The sequence below is a fragment of the Chiloscyllium plagiosum genome, chromosome 48 (genome assembly GCF_004010195.1).
Source record: "Chiloscyllium plagiosum isolate BGI_BamShark_2017 chromosome 48, ASM401019v2, whole genome shotgun sequence".
Taxonomy (NCBI): domain Eukaryota; kingdom Metazoa; phylum Chordata; class Chondrichthyes; order Orectolobiformes; family Hemiscylliidae; genus Chiloscyllium; species Chiloscyllium plagiosum.
In genome coordinates, this window is record NC_057757.1 from 4,249,136 (window position 1) to 4,267,578 (window position 18,443).

Genomic DNA, 18,443 nt, shown 5'->3' on the forward strand with positions numbered 1-18,443 from the left:
TGCCTGAGACTGTGTGTGTGAGAGAGCGTGTGTGTGAGAGTGAGTGTGTATGAGAGAAAGTGAGTGTGTGTGTGTTTGTGTGTGCATCTGTGTATCTGTGTCTGTGTACCTATGTGTGTGTGTGTATCTATGTGTGTGTGTGCATGTGCGTCTGTGTATCTGTGTGTGTGCCTGCATGCGTGTGTCTGTGTGTGTGCGTGTGTGTATCTGTGTCTGTGTGCCTATGTGTGTGTGTGTGTGTGTGTGTTGCAGTGTGTGGGAAGCCCAGTAACCCACTGGTCTTCGGTGAGAGGATCCTGAAGGGCTCGGTGGCGAAGAGGGGCAACTTCCCGTGGCAGGTGCTGTTCCAGAAACCCCGGGGGGCTGGGGCACTCATCTCAGACCAGTGGGTGCTGACAGCTGCCCATGTGGTCCACAGGATGTCGGGATTGTCCATGATCGCGGGTATCACCGACACCAGGAAGGCGAGCGAGGGCACGCGGCTATTCGCCGACGGGGTCTTCGTCCACCCGGGCTACCACCCCCCGCAGGACGACGCCTACGACTACAACAACGACGTGGCCCTTGTCCGCCTGAGGTCCAAGCTCCGGCTGGGAGCCGACCTGTCGCCCATCTGTCTGCCCGGCCGCGATGCCCGCCACGCCCTGCCCACCGGCAAGGTGGGGCTGGTCTCCGGCTGGGGGGTGACCGAGAACGACACGCTGCCCGAGCAGCTCATGTACGTCCGGCTGCCGGTCAGGGAGCTGAGCGAGTGCCGCGAAAAGACGGCCGGGCTCCGCGTCACCGTCACCGACAACATGATCTGCGCCGGCGACCAGTCGGGGGCGGACAGCTGCCAGGGTGACAGCGGGGGGGCCTTTGTCTTTGCCCGCCCCAAGCCCCGACGCAACGAGTTCTTCGTGGGCGGGGTGGTCTCATGGGGGGTCAACTGCGGCACGTTTGGCTTCTACACCAAGGTGGCCAACTACCTGGACTGGATCGAGAAAACGATGAGGGAGAATGAACCTCTTCCCTCGCCTAGCGCCGGGTCACTGCCCTGAAATCATGCTTCGGGGCCCGCGGTGAATTAAAACCTAAATGGCGTGCTCTCTGTGTGTGTGTGTGTGTGTGTGTGTGTCATCCCATGCTCCGCACACATTCGCGGTTTGGGGTGTGACCTGCCTGCACTGCATTCCTCTCTGGCCACTCTGTCCAAGTCCTCCTGCCACCTCCCCGCTTCCTGCACACTGCCCACCCCTCTGCCGAAAGTCATACAACACAGAAACAGACCCTTCAGTCCAACCAGTCCATACCGCAAATTAAACTAGCCCCACCTGCCTGTTCCTGGTCCATAGCCTTCCTGTCCAAATGTCTCTTAAACATTGCAGTTGTAACCCACTGATTCCTCTGAAAGCTCATTCCACACACGGAGCACTCTCTAAAACCTTGCCCTTTATGTCTTTCTAAAATCTTTCTCCGCTCACCTTAAAAATATCCCCTACCATAGAGACAAGATAACCACAATTTTATCTTCTCGTTGCTTTACAAACTTCTACTAGGTTGCCTCTCCACTCCCTAAGCTCAAGTGATAAAGGTCCCAGCCTATCCAGCCCTTCCTTATAACTCAAACCTTCCATGCTTGGCAACATCCTGGTGAATCTCTTCTGAACCCCCTCTCCAGCTTAATAATATCCTTCCTATTAGCAGGGTGACCTTTCTTAGTCTCATCTGCAGACTTCGTAACAATGCCTTCAGTTCCTTTATCCCAAATCTTTAATATAAACGTGAATAGTTGTGGTCCCAACACGGACCCTTGTGGAACCCCACTAGTCACTGCTGCCATCCTGAAAAAGACCTCTTCATACTTACTCTCTGTCTTCTGCCAGTCAGCCAATCCTCTATCCATGCCAGGACCTTGCCCAAAACACTATAGGCTCTTGTCTTATTTAGCATCCTACTATGTGGCACCTTGTCAAAGACCTTCTGGAAATCCAAACACATCACATCCACTAGCTCTCCTTTTGTCTAACTTGCTCATTACCACCTCAAAGAAGACTAATAGATTTGACAGGCATGATCTGCCCTTGATGAAGCTGTGCTCACTCTGCCCTATTATACCATGTACTTCAAGTACTTTGTAATCTCATCCTTATAAATGGGCTCTAAATTTTTACCAATGACTGAGGTTAAACTAATGGTCCTATGATTTCCTGTCTTCTGCCTCCATTCCTTCTTAAGCACATAGACATGTGTACACACACTCTCACTCACTCACATTCACACATAAACATAGACGCATACACATAGAGACATACATACATCCGCACACATTCACACATCCACACACATACACACACGGACATAAATCTCACAGACTCACATTCAATCTCACTTGCAAACATACACACCATTCTGATTTGGAAATACATCACTTCACTTTCAGTGTCTCTGTGTCAAAATCCTGGAACCCCCTCCATCATGGCACTGTGTGGGTGTCCCCACACCACACCGGACTACAGCGGTTCAAGAAGGCAGCTCACTCCCGATCTTCTCCAGGGGGCACTGTTGAATTAATCTTTATTGGTCTCTCTCTTTTTCACACACACACTCACACACAAATTCACAAACGTACATTCACGTGCACACTCACACAGACAGCACATATATACACACATACACACAGATAAACACACACACACATAAGCACACACATACACACAGAGATACACATTCCCACACGCACACAGATTCTCACACACACAGGTACATATACACACACGCACCCTTTCTCTCTCTCTCTCACACACACACACAGATATACACACACTCCCACATGGGAGCACATACACAATCCCTCTTTCCCAATAACTCTGCTTTTTTATATATATATTACTCCCAGGTATCTGTCAAACACCTTGCTAAAGTGTGCCTCTCAAACCGTTTCCAGCACCTTATCCAATGGGTGGGGTGGGGGTTGGGAGGTCAGTCTGACTGAAAGGTGGTGGGGTGGGGGGGTGGGAGGTCAGTCCATTTCACTCTCGATGTAACCAAAGCTGTGCTATCGACCTGACTGTGTTGACCTAAAGACTGACGGACCCATCAGAATAAATATGTGTGCAATCCCGGAAGAATTCTGGCTGATGTTGTTTGGACATTGACCTCGGGGGAGGATGGGGGTTTTTGCTCTCGAAGCTGCGGTCTGGTCGGTGTTTTTGCAGCTGACTGGAATCTCCGCCAAGCCAGGCTGAGCTCTCACGCTTTCTCATGTGCCGTGCAGCTGGCAGTGTGGTGCTGTGGTGAGTAAGGCTGCTCAGTGTTGATGCCGGAGTAACTGGTCCCTGGGCTTTACCGGCTGCGTCAATGGACGTAGTGACCGCCTTCCTTTGTAATGGGATCGAATCCGTCGACCCGGAAAATTGCGCCCCCAGCTTCTACCCTGTTGTGGCTTTTCCCTCACTCTTGGGACATGGACGTCACTGGCTGGATCTTGATTTGTTGCCCGTCCCCAGTTGCCCCCTGAGAAGGTGGAGGAAGAGCTGAACAGTCTCCTTGAACCTATTCCAAGTCCAGATTGTCAGCTAGAAACCAATTCTGTTCTTGGGTGAAAAGGGAAAGATATAAAAGGGACCTAAGGGGCAACCTTTTCATGCAAAGGGTGGTGCGTGTAGGGGATGAGCTGCCAGAGGAGGTGGTGGAGGCTGGTACAATGACAACATTGAAAAGGCATCTGGATGGGTATATGAATAGGAAGGGATTGGAGGGATATGGGCTGGGTGCTGGCAGGTGGGATTAGATTGGGTTGGGATATCTGGTCGGCATGGACGGGTTGGACCGAAGGGTCTGTTTCCATGCTGTACATCTCGATGACTCTTGACTCTATGATTACAGAACACAGTCTTATGTGTATGCTTTCTACCTATCTCTCTCAGACTATTGACAATCTCTACTCTTAAGTGCTCTAGGTAGTGAGCTAAATACCACTGTATCTTAGGAGCAGGATTAGGCCATTCAGCCCCTCAAGTCTGTTCCGCCATTCAGTGAGATCATGGCTGATTTGTGGCTGAACTCCATACATACCTGACTTTGGCCCATATCCCCTTATACTGCCACTTGACAAAAACATATTGATCTCAGATTTAAAATGAACAACTGAACCAGTATCCACTGCTGTTTGTGGGAGAGATTTCCAAATGCCTACCACTCTATCAGTGCCATAGAGTCATAGAGATGTACAGCATGGAAACAGACCCCTCGGTCCAATTCGTCCATGCCGACCAGATATCCCAACCCAAACTAGTCCCACCTGCCAGCACCCGGCCCATTTCCCTCCAAACCCTTCTTATTCATATACCCATCCAAATGCCTCTTAAATGCTGTAATTGTACCAGCCTCCACCACTTCCTCTGGCAGCTCATTCCATACATGTACCACCCTCTGTGTGAAAAAGTTGCCCTGTCGGTCTCTTTTATATCTTTCCCCTCTCACCCTAAACCTATGCCCTTTAGTTCTGAATTCCCCAACCCCAGGGAAAAGACTTTGCCTATTTGTCCTATTCATGCCCCTCATAATTTTGTAAACCTCTATAAGGTCACCCCTCAGCCTCCGAGGCTCCAGAGAAAACAGTCCCAGCCCGTTCAGCCTTTCCCTATAGCTCAAACCCTCCAACCCTGGCAACATCCTTGTGAATCTTTTAGATTAGATTACTTTACAGTGTGGAAACAGGCCCTTCGGCCCAACAAGTCCACACCGATCCGCCATACCCCTAACCTAACACTATGGACAATTTAGCATGGCCAATTCACCTGACCTGCACATCTTTCGACTGTGGGAGGAAACCAGAGCACACCCACAGGGAAAATGTGCAAACGCCACACAGTCAGTCGCCTGAGGCGGGAATTGAACCCGTGTCTCTGGCACTGTGAGGCAGCAGTGCTAACCACTGTGTCACCCGTGCCACTCCACATAACTTTCCTGAACCCTTTCAAGTTTCACCACATCTTTCCGATAGGAAGGAGACCAGAATTGCACGCAGTATTCCAACAGTGGCCTAACCAATGTCCTGTACAGCCGCAACATGACCTCCAAACTCCTGGACTCAATACTCTGACCAATAAAAGAAAGCATAAGAAATGCCTTCTTCACTACCCTACCTACCTGTGTCAAAGTGCTTCCTAACATCTCTCCTGACCCGAATTCTCAAACGATGTCCCCTGAGATCTAGAATCCCAAAGCAGTAGAAGTAATTTATTTTTAGCTACCCTGTCTTTTCCTGTTCATTTCTTTCAGGCGTCTATCGCATTATTTCTTAAACGTCTAAATTCTGGGGAAAGTAGGCTGAAATTTGTATCATCTCTCCACATAACTTAATCCTTGAAATCCAGAAATCCGTCCTGTAAACCTCTGCTGTATTCTCTCTCAGGCCAATGTATCCTTCCTCAGATGTAGTGTCCAGATTTGTTCACCATACTCCCAAGTGGGGTTCAACCAGGCCATAACTGCAGCATAACTTCAATAGAGTCATGTGCAGTCATAGAAATACACAACATGGACCTTTGATCCAACTCGTCCATGCCAACCAGATATCCCCACATAATCTAGTTCCATTTGCCAGCACTTGGCCCAGATTCCTCTGAACCCTTCCTATTCATATACCTATTCAGATGCTTTTAAATGCTGTAATTGTACCAGCCTCCACCACTTTCTCTGGCAGCTCATTCCATGCATGCACCACCCTCTGTTGAAAAAAGGTGCCCCTTAGGTCCCTTTTATATCTTTCCCCTCTCACCCTGAACCTATGTCCTCTAGTTCTGGACTCCCCCACCCCAGAGAAAAGACCTTGTTTATTTACCCCATCCATGCCCCTCATGATTTTATAAACCTCAATAAGGTCACCCCTCAGCCTCTGATGCTCCAGGGAAAACAGCCTCAGCCTATTCAGCCTCACCCTATAGCTCAAACCCTCCAACCCTGGTAACATTCTTGTAAATCTCTTCTGAACCCTTTCAAGTTTCACAACATCCTTCCGATAGGAAGGAGACCAGAATTGCGTGCAATATTCCAAAAGTGGCCTAACCGATGTCCTGAACAGCCACAACAGTCTCAACTCCTATACTCAATACTCTGGTCAATAAAGGAAAGCATACTAAATGCCTTCTTCACTCTCCTATCTCCCTGTGACTCCATATCCTTGTGTTTGAGTCCTTTAGGTATAAAGACCAGCCTTCTGTAGGCTTTCTCAATTATTTCCTGCAGCTATTTATGCCTCTTTAAAGATTCACGGACTTTAACTTCACACCATCTCAAAATTTCATTTATGGATGTCTTGTGAAAATGGGGTCAGGGATCAGCAGTGACCTTCATTCCTCACTGTCAATAGTTTGTAACATTTGTCAAAGAGGGAGTGTCTGGAAGGCCTGGAGAACTTTCAACCTTGGGTTGGTGAGCAGTGAGGAACATGCTTACAACGCCGTTGTCAAACAGTCACTACCACCAGTCAACGAGAGACGAGGCTCCCACCCCCGCGATGGTCAATGGAGTCACCGTCATTGAGAAGCTCCATCCTTGAGAGTCCGCCATTGACCAGGCAGCGAACAGAACCAATGGCTATTGGTTCAGTGGTTGACTCAAAGGAAGTTCTCCTACCTCTAAGCCAACCAGTCTTCGTTCAAGACCACCCTCAGGAAGTGATGGCCAGCAATGAGGGGCTGTACGGTGGCTCAGTGGTTAGCACTGCTGCCTGTCAGCACTAGGGGACCCAGGTTCAATTCCAGCCTCAGTGTGGGGAGTTTGCAAGTTCTCCCTGTGTCTGCATGGGTTTCCTCCAGGTGCTCCAGTGTCTGCCCACAGTCCAAAGATATGCAAGTCAGGTGAATTGGCCATGGTAAATTCACCATAGCGTTAGGTGCATTAATCAGGGTTAATTGTAGGGGAATGGGTCTGGGTGGGTTGCTCTTCGGAGGGTTGATATGCACTTGGGCCAAAGGGCCTGCTTCCGCACTGTAGGGAATCTAATCTAATCGTCCAATCAAGTAATTATAAATGGCCATCTTGCAGAGGTGCCAGTGTTGGACTGGGGTGGACAAGGTCAGAAGTCACAATGTTATAGTCCAACACTTTCATTTGAAATCACAAGCTTTTGGAGCGCTGCTCCTTGGTCAGGTGACCTCTCACAAAAAAAAAGGTTACAGAGGCTAGGAATCTTGATAGAGGTGTACAACATGACGAAACGCATATGTAGAGTGGATAATCAGGTGGAATTGGCTATCATGAGGGGGCATAATTTTTACGATGATTTGAGGAAGGTTTTGGGGAGATATCAGAAGTAGGTTCTTTACACAGAGAGTGGTGGGTGTGTGGAATGCACAGCCAGTGGTAGTAGTAGTAGAGGCAGGTATATTAGAGACTTTCAGCAACTCTTGGATAGGCACATGGAAGTTAGTATAATGAAGGGTATGGAGGTTAGTTTGATCTCAGAACAAGATGAAAGTTCAGCACAACATCGAGGGCTGAAGAGCCTGTACTGTGCTGTACTGTTCTATGTTCTAAGTTCTAGGTAATTCACCTTCCTGACTGCCCAAGGTTGATCCACCATTAACAAGGCACGAGTCAAGAGTGTGAGGGACTACTCCCCACTTGCCCCAGATGGGGGCAGCTCCAACAACACTCAAGAAGCTTGACACAAATCAAGGACAAAGCAGTACCCAGCTTGATTGGCACCACATCCACTCCCTCCACCGCAAATCCCTAAGACCATAGGAAATTGGAACAGGAGTAGGCCATTTGGGTCTGCTCCACCATTCAATAGGATAATGGCTGATCCGACATTCCTCATATCCACGATTCCCTGACTGACCAAGAGTCTATCTCAACCTTAGAACAGGACTCTGCCCCCACAGGTCTCTGTGGCAAGGAGTTCCAAAGACTCAGAAACCCTCTAAGGGAAGAACTCCTTCCTCATCTCAGTCTTAAATCGGCTCCCCTTTATTCTGAGACTGTGCCCTCTGGTTAGGGGATTCACTCTCTCAGCATTGATCCTGTCAAGCTCCTTATGAGTCCTGCATGTCCGAATGAGATCACCTCTCATTTTTCTAAACGCCAATAAGTAGAGTCCCAACCTGTTTAGTCTTTGCTCACAAACAATCCCTCCACATCCTGGTCTCTATCGAGTCAACCTTCTCCAGCGAGCTCAGGAGCAGCAGTGTGTACCAACTACAAGATGCAGTGTAGAAACTCACCTACAAAAGCCTGATGTTGGAGGATGGAGATTTCTCAACAAGGTGGACATTTAAAGGAATACATGCGGGGGAGTCCCATCGCTGGTCATTGAGATGTCTTAACATCGGAAGTTTTGGTCAAAGATGCGGAACGTGATCTCAGCGAGTGCCTGTTCATTGTTGGCTCCAACAAGAGAAAACCCTGAACCCTGGAGAGAATTTCTGAGTCAACCACATCAGATGGATGTATCACTACCTGGTATGGCAACTGTACCATTCAACATCGGAGACAGTTACAGAGAGTGGTAAACTCGGCCTGTGCAATCACAAAGGCCGACATCCCATCCACAGAATCCATCTCCCAGGCCCGCTGTCAAGGAAAGGCCGCCAGCATTCTCAAAGATCCATCCCACCCTGGCAATAACCATCGGGGAGAAGGTACAGAAGCCTGAACACACGCACCAGCTGGTTTCACAACAGTTCCTACCCTACTGTTGGTAGAATACTGAATGGACTCACAAACTTTAACATTCGCCTGTACCTGTGTCTTTGTTTTTGCTACTGTTTACCTATTATTTACTTATCTATGTTACTTAACTTTGTGATCTGCCTGTATTGCTCGCAAAACAATGCTTTTCACTGTGCCTCTGTACATGTGACAATAAATTCAATTCAATTCAGAATGGATCCCTTTAATTCTGCCCCTTTATCTCCTTGTTCCACCCAGGGCTCTGCTCGTACTGTGGGGTTTAGGTGACGGGGCGTTGGCCGAAGCTAACCACTCTGGCGTTTATGGTGAGATTTATTTGACAAATTACCAACATGACGATGCTCGGGCGTGGGACATTGAGGTCCCACCGGGATTTGCTGTGGGATTTCACTTCCGCCACTTTGATTTGTCAGCATCTCCGTCATGTAAGCGGCACTATTTGGAGGTACCTCAACTATTTGTCCTGTTATATAGAGATGATGTTCCACTGTGTAGCTTATGGGCAAGTGCTGGCATAGTGGGCGCGTCACTGAGCTCGGAAATCCATGCCAATGTCTTGGAGGGCCAAGCGTTTGCAACTCCACCACAGTATATTGTGGAACTTGAATTCAATAAAAAGGAAATGGGGAATTAAAGCAAGACACAGTCAGCCCAGATGTTGTAAAAGCCCAGATAATAAAATCTGGGATTGAAATCGAGCATCAGTGATGTCGACCCAGATGATGTTATGTCGTCACATGGCCATCACTTCCTGAGGGTGGTCTTGAGGCCAGACTCATTGGCTCAGCGGTAGCAGAACTTGCATTGAGTCAATAGCTGAACCCAATAGCCATTGGTCCTGTTCATTGTCTGGTCAATGGCGGACTCTCAATGATGAAGTGGCATGGTGGCTCAGTGGTTGGCATCGCTGCATCACAGTGCCAGGGACCCGGGTTCAATTCTACCCTTAGGCGACCATCTGTGTGGAGTTTGCACATTCAACCCCGTATCTGCGTGTGTTTCCTCCAGGTGCTCTGGTCCACAGTCCAAAGATGTGCAGGCTAGAGTGGATTGCCCATGCTAAATTGCCCATAGTGTTCAGGGATGTACAGGTTAGGTGCATTAATCAGGGGTAAGTGTACAGTAACGGGGACTGGGTCTGGGTGGGATACTCTTCAGAGGTTCTTGCTGGGCTGAAGGGCCTATTTCCACACTGTGGGGATTCTCACTGATGGTGGCTTTCATTGGCCATGGTTGTAAAAGGTTTTGCTTTCCAAAGAGTAGGAGATGAGGACAAATGTCACACTCCCAGAGAGTGTGGAATTCTCTGCCACAGAAAGCAGTTGAGGCCAAAACATTGAATGTTATCAATTAGGAGGTGGATATAGTTTAGATTAGATTACTTACAGTGTGGAAACAGGCCCTTCGGCCCAACAAGTCCACACTGACCCGCCGAAGCGCAACCCACCCAGACCCACTCCTTTACATTTACCCCTTCACCTAACACTACGGGCAATTTAGCATGGCCAATTCACCTAACCTGCACATTTTTGGATTGTGGGAGGAAACCGGAGCACCCGGAGGAAACCCACGTAGACACGGGAAGAATGTGCAAACTCCACACAGAGAGTCACCTGAGGCGGGAATTGAACCTGGGTCTCTGGCACTGAGAGTTCAAGGGATCAAAGGGTATGGAGAGAACGTGGGAATGGGGGCTGAGTTGGATGGTCAACCATGATCCTGTTGAATGGTGAGGATCAGGGCTGAATAGCCTGCTTCCTTTCCTGTTTTCTGTTCCTCAACCCACTAGGGCTAATGTCTGACGCCCTTCCCTGGCCTCCACGTGACTCCAGGCCTGATATGAGCGACATTGAACAGCCTTCTGTGGGCCAAGAAATGCTGGCCCACCCAGGGACGCCGTCCAGCTCGTTAAAAACCGCCATAACGCTGACCACATGTCTCAACCTTCCTTGGTCTCCATCACTCCACCATTGGAGGCAGCCATTTCTTGGGAAAGCATGAGAAGTAGGAGCAGGACAAAGGCCATTTAGCCCCTTGAGAGTGCTCTGCCTTCAGCTTCCATGCCTGCTCATCTCTGGAATACCTACTAGAAACAGAGAATCAGACAACAGCACAAGAAATAAGAGATGGATTAGGCTATTCAGCCTCTTGGGCCTGCTATGTCATTCAAATTGATTGCTGCCAATCCTGAGTTTGGATTCTACTTCTCTGCCCATTCTCACATCCCTTAATTTCTCCCAAAAAGTTCCAGCTTTACATAGATTCAGCGATCAAGTATCGACAACACTCCGAAAGCTCGCCACCTTCTGAGGGAAGACATTTCTTCCTATCTCAGTCCAAAATGATCAGCCCCTTGTCCTGAGACTATGCTGCCCACCCTTCCATGATTTCGATTCCCCAATCAGTAGAGACAACCCCAATGCCATCTCAACATCTGCCGTGTCCAACCCCTTCGGAATATTGTGGGTTTCAATGAGATCACCTCCCTAGGACTATTAAACAGACTGTTAACTTAGCTCACTATTACTCCTGAACATGGGGTCCTTTTATTCAGAGCCTTGTAAGATAGTTTCCTCTCTGGCACCTCCATTCCTTTCAACTTCTGGAATTCACTTCAAAACAAGTCATGACTTCATGGTCAGTCATCGAGTCCTAGAGTTAACAGCATGGAAACAGATCCTTTGGTCCAACTTATCCATGCCAACCAGATATCCCAAATTAATCTAGCCCCATTTGCAAGCACTTGGCCCATATCTCCCCAAACCTTTCCTATCCATATACCCATCCAGATGCCTTTTAAATGTTGTAATTGTACCAGCCTCCACCACTTCCACCGGCAGCTCATTCCATACACACATCACCCTCTGTGTGAAAAAGTTACCCCTCAGGTCTACCTCTCCCTTCCCAATGTATCAGAGTGTTTCAATACACATTTCAACTCATCGAGTCTGTGCCAGAAAGATTTAAGATGAATACAACTATTGGAGAAGTGTTCATGCACACTCTAGACTGCGTTCGCATATACAGGTAGACGATCTTTTATCCGAAATTGCCAGGCCCGGCTGGGTTAACTGTATGCACGCCAAACAACCTTGTTAATGGGAAAAAAACTTCACAAAAAAATTTTTGGATTTCGGAGCTTTTAGGATTTTGGAACTTCAGATAACGGACCGTCTACCTGTACTAACTGCAACATACGACTGTTGTGGATACTGTTATTCACAGTACATGCGTTGCTATAGCGCCTCTCACTCAAGGAACTTGTTTTCCTTTCCCTCTCCCTCTCTCTCTGTCTGAGTTAGAAAACCCAAGTCGGCTGATATTTGACCAAGTCGCTCCCTGGGAATAGCTACCCATGTGCGGAGCCACTCCAAGGTTTTGTGCATGACAAACCATGGCCTGACCTCCCATTCTGGAAGTCACTACCACACACCAGACCACAGATGCCTATACAGAGAGAGAAGAAATAAGAGGGAACACTGCCTGGGAATGGCAGGGGGAGGAAATTGCTTGTCACTTAACTTCTTGGTCATGTTCACTGTTCAAGAAAACTTTCTGACCTTCATTATCCTTTTTGTTTTGAAAAGCCAGACCTTCACAGGATAAGACGTTAAAATCCACTTTTTCTCTACCTAAGATTCCAAACAGTACTAATCGATTTTGAGACTTCACAAAGAGATTGATAGCTGGGAGTGAATGAGAAGCTCCAGCTGACATTAAGCGAGTGTTTTACCCGTCTTCTCCATGCTTTATACCAGGCTTTCGCTGGGAGACAACGGCTGGGCAGACTTTGCGGCAACAGAACCTTAATCCAACTGCACCTTCCAAGCTCAAAATTGACAACCTCCGGTAACCACATTGTCAAATTGCGCGTGCGTTGCAGGTCGACCAATCAGAAGAGCAGACGGGGATTTACCCTGTTTTATGAAACTGTTGGTAAGGTGATATTAAGGCAGCATGGTTTTAATATACTGGATGCAATTCCCAATTTGTTGGGTCGAAGCATGAGAGGCAGGTGTCTTTAAGGACTGGGAAATTCACCCGTCCAACCCCAGAGGCAAGCCCGCTTTTGAAGAGCCATAGCATACCTACAATGTAGAAGCAGGCCAGTTGGCCCAACAAGTCCACACTGACCCTCTGAAGAGTATCCCATCCCGACCCCTTCCACTACCCTATTACCCCACAAGTCCCATGAATAATGCACCTAACTGACAACCCTGAACACTATGGGCAATATAGCTTGGCCAATTCACCCTAACCTGCGCATCTTTGGACTGTGAGAGGAGGCTGGAGCACCTGGAGGAAACCCACGCAGACACAGGGAGAATGTTGCTAGAAAAGCACAGCAAGTCAGGCAGCATTCGAGGAGCAGGGAAATTGACATTTCGGACAAAAACCCTTCATCAGCTGCCTGACCTGCTGTGCTTTTCCAACACCACTCTAATCTCCAGCACTCATTTTCATCAAATGGAGCACGTGCAAACTCTGCACAGACCGAGGCTGGAATTGAACCCAGGTCCCTGGCACTGTGAGGCTTAGCATCAAGTGTCAATCGACCTCTTAAATGGCCACCCAACTGGCCAATCACACTCAGCCCCCATTCCTCCATAGGGCTGTGATCCAACCCCACCTACAGCTGCCACCCAATCAGAGGGTGACGGAAAGGGGTGTTCTTGACAGTGCACCGGAGCGCCCACATGTAAGGCTCAGGTTGCTAGTGGAACTGCAGCGTTGGAGATGCACGTATTTGGTGATGAGGGTTGTGGGCGTGGGTGGGGGTGGGTGGGGTCTTAAGAGAGATGGATGGAGTCAGAGGCAAGCCGAAGTGGCAAACCTCCCCACCACCCCCTCCCACCCCCCCACCCCCACCCCTTCCAATTCCATGGTGAGGATTTCCCTCGTCCCCTCACAAGAGCTCAAGGGTATCGCCCCTGGGTCGGCCCACCCAATTATTTGCCCCATCAGCCTCACCCCTCCCCCACCACAAACCCCTCTCCCCTGCCCCCACCACCACTACTTATGTTGTTGTTCTCTTATCCTGATAGGGTCAGAGTTGGACACTGTAATTAATATTGCTACCTCATGTCTCTGGTGACTGGCTTCGATTCTACCCTAGGGCAATGACCTGTGTGGAGATCGTATGGTCTCTGCATGGGTTTTCTCCAGGTGCTCCAGTTTCCTCCCAGGATCCAAACATATGCAGGTTAGGGTGGATTGGTTGTGCTTAAATGTCCCATAGTGTCCAGGGTTTTGCAGGGGGTGGGGGCTGGATTGGCAGTGCCAAATTGTCCCATAGTGTCCAGGGATGTGCAGGTTAGGGTGGATTTGCCATGCCAAATTGTCCCATAGTGTCCAGGGATGTGCAAGTTAGGGTGGTTTGGTCATGCTAAATGTCCCATAGTGTCCAGGGTTTTGCGGGGGGGAGGTGGATTGGCAGTGCCAAATTGTCCCATAGTGTCCAGGAATGTGCAGGTTAGGGTGGATTGGCCGTGCTAAATTGTCCCATAGTACCCAGGGATGTGCAAGTTAGGTGGGTTAGCAATGAGGGTGACAGGGTCTGGATGGGATGCTCTTTGGAGGGTTGGTGTGGACTTGAGGGGCCCAATGGCTGCTTCCACACTGTAAGGATTCATAGAATTCTCTTGGGAAGATTCTGAGTGCTCCCTACTCAAAATCTGAACTGCCTGGGCTGTTAAAAGATGGATTTCTTTCTGGTCCATCAGGACTCCCTCTGCTGGTACAAATGGGTGGCAGCCTTAAGTGGGCTAGTTCTCAATCCACCATAACTGGGGAAGGACTGAGAACGAGATGGCACAGATTTGAGGTGATTGGCAAACCAGACGGTGACGAGACAGCGAGAATTGTTTCTTCACCTTGATGAATGGTTAAGATCTGTAATGAATGGGAGGTAGAATTGAATCTTTGAGGATGGAATCAGATTAGTATGTGAAATGAAGAAATGTGCAGTGTTGCAGGGAGAATGGCATTATGTCAATAGTTCCTGCAGAGAGTCAGCACAGGGGAGTCGATGGTCTTGTGGTGTTATTATTGTTAATCCAGAGACCCAGGTAACACTCTGGGGATCCAAGTTCAAATCCTGCCATGGTAGATGGTCAGGATATGTGGAATTAAGAAGCTAATGATGATTATGAATCCATTGCTGATTGTTGGAAAAACCCACCTGGTTGACTAATGTTCTTCAAGGAAGGAATCTGCCATCCTTACCAGGTCTGGCCTACATGTGATTCCGGACCCACAGCAATGTGGTTGACTCTCAACTGCCCTCTGGGGCAATGAGGGGATGGGCAATAAATGCTACCTGGCCAGCGACACCCTCATCCTGTGAACTAATAAAGGAAAATAAAAACAAGTTAAATAGCCTCTATCCTGGTAACCGCATTCTGAAATGGATTGTTAATGGAGAAACATGCCAACTTTTCCCCCTTTCAACCAGATATTGATGAATGTGGCTTTCGTTCAAAAGTGGAGTCGGTATGTGACCATGTTTGCCACAATTATATTGGAGGATATCGGTGTTACTGTCATCATGGATACAGTCTTCAGAGCGACAAGAAGACATGCAAAGGTAATGTGGACATTAAGTGATGTCTCACAATTTCAATACGGTACACCCTTTAGAAGACACAGTTGTGAAGGTGTGATGGTCCCCACCTTAACTGAGACAAGTTGAAGCATAGTGTGCCAAAGGGAATGTCTTGAAGAGGGCATTCAGCCATAGAGAGTCATCGAGTCATCGAGATGTACGGCACAGAAACAGACCCTTCGGTCCAGCCCATCCATGCCGACCAGATATCCCATCCCAATCTAGTCCCATTTGCCAGCACTTGGCCCATATCCTTCCAAATCCTTCCTATTCATATACCCATCCAGATGCCTTTTAAATTTTGCAATTGTACCAGCCTCCACCACTTCCTCTGGCAGCTCATTCCATACATGCACCACCCTCTGCGTGAAAAAGTCGTCCCTTCGGTCTCTTTTATATCTACCCCCCTCCCAACCCTAAACCTATGCATCCACACCAGGGAAAAGACCTTGTCCATCTATCCTATCTATGCACTTCATGATTTTATAAACCTCTATAAGGTCTCCCCTCAGCCTTCAACGTTCCAGGGAAAACAGCCCCAGCCTATTCAATCTCTCCCTGTAGCTCAAATCCTCCAACCCTGGCAACATCCTTGTAAATCTTTTCTAAACCTGTTCAAGTTTCACAACATCCTTCTGACAGGAAGGAGACCAGAATTGCACGCAATATTCCAACAGTGGCCTAACCAATGTCCTGTACAGCTGCAACATGACCTCCCAACTCCTGTACTCAATACTCTGACCAATAAAGGAAAACATACCAAACGCTTTCTTCACTATCCTATCTACCTGGGACTCCACTTTCAAGGAGCTATGAACCTGCACTCCAAGGTCTCTTTGTTCAGCAACACTCCCTATGACCTTATTATTAAGTATATAAATCTGCTAAGATATGCTTTCTCAAAATGCAGCACCTTGTATTTATCTGAATTAAACTCCATCTGCCAATCATCAGTCCATTGGCCCATCTGATCAAGATCCCATTGTAATCTGAGGTAATCTTCTTTGCTATCCATTACACCTCCAATGTTTGTATCATCTGCAAACTTACGAACGATTCTTTCTATGTTCACATCAAAATCATTTATGTAAATGATGAAAAGTAGTGGACCCAGCACCGATCTTTGTGGCACTCCACTGGTCACAGGCCTCCAGTCTGAAAAACAACCCTCCACCACCACCCTCTGTCTTCTACCTTTGAGCCAGTTCTGTATCCAAATGGCTAGTTCTACCTATTTTTCATGAGACCTAACCTTGCAACCAGCCTTCCATGGGGAACCTTGTTGAACGCCTTACTTAAGTCCATATAGATCACATCCACCGCTCTGCACTCATCAATCCTCTTTGTTACTTCTTCAAAAAACTCAATCAAGTTTGTGAGACATGACTGCCCACGCACAAATCCATGTTGACTATCCCTAATCAGTCCTTGCCTTTCCAAATACATGTACATCCTGTCCCTCAGGTTTCCCTCCAACAACTTGCCTACCACCGAGGTCAGGCTCACTGGTCTCGAGCTCCCTGGCTCGTCTTTACCACCCTTCTTAAACAGTGGTTCCACGTTTGCCAACCTCCAGTCTTCTAGCACCTCACCTGTCACTATCGATGATATAAATATCTCAGCAAGGGGCCCAGCAATCACTTCCATTGTTTCTCACAGAGTTCTAGGGTACACCTGATCAGGTCTTGGGGATTTATCCACCTTTCTGCATTTAAAGACATCCAGCATTTCCTCCTCAGTAATATGGACATTTTTCAAGATGTCAACATCTATTTCCCCACATTCTATATCTTCCATGTCCTTCTCCACAGTAAATACTGATGCAAAATACTCGTTTAGTATCTCCCCCATCTCCTGCGGCTCCACACAAAAGTCACCTTTCTGATCATTGTAGGACACTATTGTTTCCCTAGTTACCCTTTTGTCCATAATGTATTTGTAAAATCGCTTTGAATTCTCCTTAAATCTATTTGCCAAAGCTATCTCATGTCCCATTTTTGCCCTCCTGATTTCCCTCTTCTAAGGATTCACTCGATCTATCCTGTCTATACCTGACATATGCTTCCTTCTTTTTCTGAACCTAGCCCTCAATTTCTCTTGTCATCCAGCATTCCCAACACCTACCAGCCTTTCCTTTCACCCTGACAGGAATATACTGTCTCTGGATTCTCGTTAGCTCATTTCCCATTTTCCAGCCGTCCCTTTACCGGCAAACATTTGCGCCCAATCAGTTTTTGAAAGTTCTTGCCTAATACCGTCAAAAGCCTTCCTCCAATTTAGAACTTCAGCTTTTAGATCTGGTCTATCTTTTTCCATCACTATTTTAAAACGAATAGAATTATGGTCGCTGGCCCCCAAGTCCTTGGGCCTCTACTGTTTGTAATTTTTATTAATAACTTGGATGAGGGGATTGAAGGATGGGTCAGCAAGTTTGCAGACGACACAAAGGTTGGAGGTGTCGTTGACAGTATAGACGGCTGTTGTAGGCTGCAGCGGGACATTGACAGGATGCAGAGATGTGGCAGATGGAGTTCAACCTGGCTAAATGCGAGGTGATGCATTTTGGAATGTCGAATTTGAAAGCCGAGTACAGGATTAAGGATAGGATTCTTGGCAGTGTGGAGGAACAGAGGGATCTTGGTGTGCAGCTACATAGATCCCTTAAAATGGCCACCCAAGTGGACAGGGTTGTTAAGAAAGCATATGGTGTTTTGGCTTTCATTAACAGCGGGATTGAGTTTAAGAGTCAGAGGCGGGTTCTTTACACAGAGAGTTGTGAGAGCATGGAATGCATTGCCATCAGCAGTTGTGGAAGCAAGGTCATTGGGGACATTTAAGAGACTACTGGACATGCATATGGTCACAGAAATTTGAGGGTGCATACATGAGGCTCAGTGGTCAGCACAACATCGTGGGCTGAAGGGTCTGTTCTGTGCTGTACTGTTCTATGTTCTATGTTCTATGTTCGAAGTGCTCCCCCACTGACATCCCAGTTACCTGCCCTGCTTTATTTCCTAAGAGTAGGTCAAGTTTTGCACCTTCTCTAGTAGGTACATCCACATACTGAATCAGAAACGTTTCTGGTACACACTCAACAAATTCCTCTCCATCTAAACACTTAACACTATGGCAGTCCCAGTCTACGTTTGGAAAGTTA

General features: G+C 47.8%; 1 protein-coding gene across 1 annotated transcript in view; it reads left to right on the forward strand.

Annotated features, from left to right (window-relative positions):
* LOC122544386 (complement C1s subcomponent-like) overlaps positions 1-18,443 on the forward strand; it is a 46,907-nt gene that overhangs the window by 19,416 nt on the left and 9,048 nt on the right. The window contains exons 9-12 of the mRNA XM_043683631.1: positions 253-1,027; positions 8,920-9,127; positions 12,441-12,618; positions 15,137-15,268. Coding sequence (XP_043539566.1) covers positions 253-1,027; positions 8,920-9,127; positions 12,441-12,618; positions 15,137-15,268 — 1,293 coding nt within the window. The remainder of the gene's footprint in view (positions 1-252; positions 1,028-8,919; positions 9,128-12,440; positions 12,619-15,136; positions 15,269-18,443) is intronic.